This window comes from Leucoraja erinacea, chromosome 17, assembly GCF_028641065.1.
Source record: "Leucoraja erinacea ecotype New England chromosome 17, Leri_hhj_1, whole genome shotgun sequence".
NCBI lineage: Eukaryota > Metazoa > Chordata > Chondrichthyes > Rajiformes > Rajidae > Leucoraja > Leucoraja erinaceus.
In genome coordinates this window covers 34,271,106-34,277,105 of record NC_073393.1, presented here as the reverse complement: position 1 = coordinate 34,277,105, position 6,000 = coordinate 34,271,106, and the positions used below count along the sequence as shown (strand labels likewise).

The window sequence follows — 6,000 nt, the reverse complement described above, 5'->3', positions numbered from 1 at the left end:
AGCCAAGACTTAAACAAATAAATACGTTGAAGCTTACTGAATTTAAATGTTAATATGTGCCGCACTGCTTTTCTTGTGGACGTTTTTTCCCCATTCATTTACTTCCAGTCTGCAAATGGGAATGTGTCAAGTTTGATGTAACTGGATCTGTAAAGGCAGATGCAAGTCTGGTAGCACTGCAGAGGGGTAAGAGGTAGCTGAGTGAAAGGTGTCACTTCCACTTCGACTGAGCATCCTCAACACCTCATCTTTGGCACATCCAGAAAGTTATAAACAGTGAGTTCGCTGACTTTGGACTGTGCTGCTTCCTCAAGTTCTGACAAATTAGCTTGTGAAGTTGTAATGAGAAAGCACTAAAATGTTCTTCAGTACTTATTACCTGAATAAAACAAACCTTTTCCATATTTGTCAAAGTAACTCGTATGTTTTAGGAAGTGGGTTTTTGACCATCATGACCCGACTCACTAATTCATCTGTTGTGGCCCAAAAGATTAATATAAAACTTTACATTTTCTGAATGAGACCAACTTCAAATAGTCTCCGAAGTTTCTCAAATAGGACCTTGAATCCCTAGCATATAGATATTGATCACGGAGCCGGCAGCCCATTGGAGATTTGAGTTAGAATTGTTTCTACACGATGGCTTGGATTATCCAGTAGTGGAGTGAGTGGAATGAAAGGGGATTAGGGAACACTGCTGAATCTATTCATCAATGTTATCAATGTGAAACATAGAGCAGGACAAATGTCCACAAAGGAAAGCAACGGAGGTACAATTGTACTGGAGACAAGCAGTGTATTTGGGGAATTGATAGAAAATAAACCTGAATGGATCCCTTTTCCCTGAAACTGATTTAAAAATTGGCAGAATGATGGCTTCTCTGTAAAATAAGATTACGTCTGATCATTTGCCTGCACCATTATAATGAAAGCTTCCTTTTTTCAGGTAAATAGGCTGTCAGTGGTAGTTTTTTCAATTTAATGATGGCCTATTATCTCAACTCTGCACATGTCTCTTTACTGAAAGAGCGACAACTGTTTGTGTTATCTTTAACATTCAGTCAGCATGAAGTCAAGGGTTAACATTTTAATAGGTTGCCCAGTGATGCAGGCAAGTGTTTAGATGGTTTTCATGAGGACTATTAAAATCTTGTATGTTCTCTGAGGCTGTAATTCATCAATATGTTCTAATCAATTGTTGCCAGTGTATTTGTAATCCTGGTTTGCACAGGAGCATATTGTAGATTGGTGTCAGTCTGGATTGTGGTTGTACATGGAGCTCTGCTCCTTTGAAAGTTATTTTAAACCAGTGAGATTCAAAGGCAGTCCACAATGAGATTTCTCCTTTTTTTTGTGTTGGCATTCACAAATCTTCGAGTCAAAGCGGGTCCTTGCTTAGAAGAACAGCTGGGCTTCCGAAGAAGTTGTTATGAGATCGTTCGGCTGCCGCACGGCTTCCAGGATGCGGAGAGCTGGTGTGAGCGAGGAGGGGGTCACCTCGCTTTCATCTTGGACGAGGAGACTCGGGAGTTCTTGTTGGGCCAACTGGAAGTGGAAAAAGACTGGTGGATCGGGCTAGCTCCCTGGAAACAGAACTTAACACAGGATGAAGTGACTACGGAAGGTGAGAATTCATGAGAAGAAACATCGGGCAAGAGAGTAGGATTACAATATACACACCACATCCTTTTTCCATTCTTCACAAATAATTTTGCCAATCAATTGAATTGTGATGCATAGTGTGTAACTATGGGGAAAAAGGATAGACACACAAACTGGAGTAACCCAGCGGGACAGGCAGCATCTCTGGAGAGAAGGAACGGGTGACATTTTGGGTTGAGACCTTTCTTTAGACTAGTCAGGGAAAAGGGAAACGAGAGATATAGACTGGTGATGTAGAGAGAAAATGAGCAATGAATGAAAGATACGAGGAAGAGGAAGTGTTTAGTAAATATACAAGAATAATTCAATGTAAGAGTTGAACGTGAATGTTTTAATTTGTGGATATCAGGGTAGTGTAAAATCATCAGGACATCTATGCAGCTTTAAATGTTCATTTGTTGGAACTGCTATTTGTTAGTTTCTCCTTGTAATACTTTGAGAACGTGTAATGTTCCTGTGCACCATTATCTGTGTTCTGCCTTCCTCTTTCACTCAGTCTCACAGAAAAGTGATCTCACCCCTGGTGATTTCAACCCTCGCCCTAATCACTTTTGAACTGAATTTATTCTTCTCTCTAAGCCTTTCCCTGTACATAAGTTCACCCGTCTCAATTTGTACCACAATTTCATTAATTAACGAGCCTTTAATAAAGTCCTGAACATGGACAATTATTTATATTGTTCACCGTCTACAGCCGCAGATTCTATGTGTAGGAAGGAACTGCCCGTGCTGGTTTAAACCGAAGATAGACACAAAAAGCTGGAGTAGCTCAACGAGTCAGACAGCATCTCTGGAGAAAAGGAATAGGTGACGTTTCGGGTTGAGATCCTTCTTCAGACTGAGAGTCAGGCCCCTGAGTTACTCCAGCTTTTTGTGTCTAGCCCCAGATTTTATCCCACTTGACCTTAACCATTCATGGTATGAGACAATTATTGTCCTGGTTACATTTGATTCCCTTGCTTATCCCTTTCATTCAATGTCCCCTGGATCTTGAATCCCAACCCCAACTCTAGGGTGGACCCTGACTGACTCCTACAAATCTACAGCAGGACAGGCGTAAAGGCGACTGGATTTGGACGAGGGTAATGAGACCGTGGGCCAAGCCAAAGTGGCAGTGCATGGTGAAAATGAATCTCCAGGGGAAGATCATTGAGCACCAGTGGACATTTTGTCCCACTGTACAATACTGTACAATAACCCCCCCCCCCCCCCCCCCCCCCCCCCCCCCTTCTCCGCCCCTCTGGCAGTTTCCCTGTACTCACACTAGCCATGTCCTTCATGTCATTAAATACCTCCATCAGATTCCATTGAAGCCTCCACAGTTCTTCTGTGGAGCCTCCAGCTTCTTCACTTATAATTGAAGTCCCTCTCCCTAGGAACCATTTTCATAAATCCCTGTGACATCCTTTTCAAAATTCCATGAACGGTGACCCCCAGAAATGTGGCCCCATACACTTATAAATGTGCCTGATCTTCCAATCCTTTTCCCATTTACATGCCTGCGAAACTGTTTTGGATCCCTCGTTTATATTTTCTGCCAGTCATTTCCTTTGCCACTCTCTTTATGTTTCACTTCCCTCCCTTGCTGTAATCAACCTGATTCTCACTTCTGTTCATGACATTACATCTGTCGCATGCTCTTAAGCTAAGGGATTCATTTTACTTTTAATCTGTAGCTTCATAACAACATAATAGATAAATTAACATGAGAAAACACACAAATTGAGTGATATTTTGTCGACAATGCCTGGGTTTCTTATGGTGTAGGCACGAGAGAAGTGTCAATAGTGTTTTATTGTCATATGTCCCAGATAGAACAATTAAATTCTTACTTGCAGCAGCACAACAGAATATGTAAACATAGTACATTGCTGGCAGAACTCATGTTCATCAGTGATAAGAGCAGAATTGGGCCATTCGGATCATCAAGTCTACCCCGCCATTCAATCATGGCTGATCTATCTTCCCCTTTCAACCCCATTCTCCTGCCTTCTCCCCGTAACCCCTGACACCCATACTAATCAAAACTGTACTAATCCCTGTACATATGATCACTGCTTCTCACCCATGAGAAAGTGGAGGGCGGCTATTTTTTGACCATTTGTGATGAAGATGCCACTAATTTGGCCGAGAATTGTTTAAATTTTGATTCATTAACAAATTTGTTTTTTAATGATGATTTTACATACCCAAGTCAGGTGCGATGTTGAGGGGAAACAAGCAGGTGGCGGAAGATACCACATGTGCTTGGCAAGTTGAGACAGTGCATGTGGATATTAGTGTAGCTGCAGACACATGAATAAGATTGTTCCCAATGTAGATTAATGCTCAAGTACCTGTGAGAATTTAAACTTCAAACTTGGATTCTGAGCCATTCAATCACAGACTTAATTCAGCTTTCCAATCTAGTTATGAAATACTAATCTGCCTTGAATTTAGTTTAGTTTATTATTGTCATGTTTACCGAGGTTCAGTGAACATCTTTTATTTGCATATTATCCTGTCAAGGAAAAGACTATACATGATTACAATTAAGCCATCTACAGTGCAGAGATGAGCATTAAAAGGGCATGTCATTGAGTTTAAGATAAAGTTTGATTAGAGTTCAAAGGTCTTCAATAAGATAGATGGGAGGTCAGGACCACACTCTAGCTGGTGAGAGGACTGTTCAATTGTCTGATGGCAGCTGGGAGGAAATTGTCCCTGAATCTGGAGGTAGACACAATAAAGCTGGAGTAACTCACCGGGTCAGACAGCATCTCTGGAGCAAAAGGAATAGGTGACATTTTGGGTCGATATCTTTTTCTTCAGACTGAGATCAGGGGAAAGGGAACCAAGACCACAAAAAGCTGGAGTAACTCAGCAGGTAGTGCATCTGGAGGGATTCATTTTCAAACTCTTGCCTGATGAGAGTGGGGAGAAGATAGAGTGACTGGGGCGAGAATGGTCCTTGAATTTTCCACACCCTCCTTAGTTTAGGTGTGTCGTTATATTGTTTTGAAATGCCACAATCCCACTATTGACTTCCACAGCTTTCCTTTAATTTATTTAGATCCTTCAGAATCAACACACAATATCATATTCCGAAAGTAGACACAAAAATCTGGAGTAACTCAGCGGGTAAGGCAGCATCTTTGGAGAAAGCAATGGGTGATGTTTCGGGTCAAGGCACTTCTTCAGACTGAGAGTCAGGGGAAAGGGAAATGAGAAATATAAAGACAATGATATAGAGATACGGAACAAATGAATGAAATGACATATATCTCTCTATAGCTCCATCTATGTTGTTTCCCTTTCTCCTGACACTCAGTCTGCAGCAGGGTCTCGACCCGAAACATCACCTATTCCTTTCCTCCAGAGATGTTGTCTGACCATCTGAGTTACTCCCGTTTTTTGTGTCTATCTTTGGTTTAAACCAGCATCTGCAGCTCCTTCCTAAACATGTTCCGAAATCCAGGTGGCCTCACCAAGGAGATTGGATGGGTTGGATGAGGAACAACCAGCTGGCTTGTTTTTGAACACTCTAACAGAGGGTCTGCTGTGGCTGTTGGCAGGGAGAGGGGGAGGGAAGGGGGAGAGAGGGGAGAGGGGATAGAGGGGGAGAGGGGGGAGGGGGGGGGGGGGGGGGGGGGAGGGGAGGGGGGGGGGGGGGGGGGGGGGGAAAGGACGTAATCTGAATTCATCATTGTGTACAGTTTTGGTCTCCTATTTTGAGGAAGGACATCCTTGTGATTCAGGCAGTGCAGCGTAGGTTCACGAGATTGATCCCTGGAATGGCGGGACTGTCATTGAGGAAAGATACACAACGTCCACTGGCACCCCTTCATCCATTTTACTTGTCACATCCTCAAAAAATTCCAGATTAGTCAAGCATGATTTCCCTTTAACAAATCCATGTTGACTTGGACTAATCCTTTTACTGTTATCCAAAGGCCCCATTATTACCTTTTTAATAATTGACTCCAGCATCTTTCCCACCACCGGTCAGGCGAACTGGTCTGTAATTCCCCGTTTTCTCTCTCACTCCTTTTCTTGAAAAGTGGGATAACATTAGCTATCCTCCTATCCACAGGAACTGATCCTGAATCTATTGAACATTGGAAAATGATCACCAATGCGTCCACTATTTCAAGATCCACCTCCCTGAGGACCCTGGGATGCAGACCATCAGGCCCAGGGGATTTATCATCCTTCAGTTCCATTAGCCTACCCAATACTATTTCTCGCCTAATGAAAATTTATTTCAGTTCCTCTACCCACTTAGATCCTCTGTGCTCCAGTACATCTGCGGGATTGTTTGTGTCTTCCGTAGTGAAGCCAGATCTGAAGTACCTATTC

General features: G+C 42.6%; 1 protein-coding gene across 1 annotated transcript in view; it reads left to right on the top strand.

The window, feature by feature from the left end:
• Positions 1–769: 769 nt before the first annotated feature.
• The window catches only part of LOC129705508 (polycystic kidney disease protein 1-like 2), a 131,778-nt gene continuing 126,547 nt past the window's right edge, over positions 770–6,000 (top strand). The window contains exon 1 of the mRNA XM_055649095.1: positions 770–1,633. Coding sequence (XP_055505070.1) covers positions 1,333–1,633 — 301 coding nt within the window. The 5' untranslated portion in view covers positions 770–1,332. The remainder of the gene's footprint in view (positions 1,634–6,000) is intronic.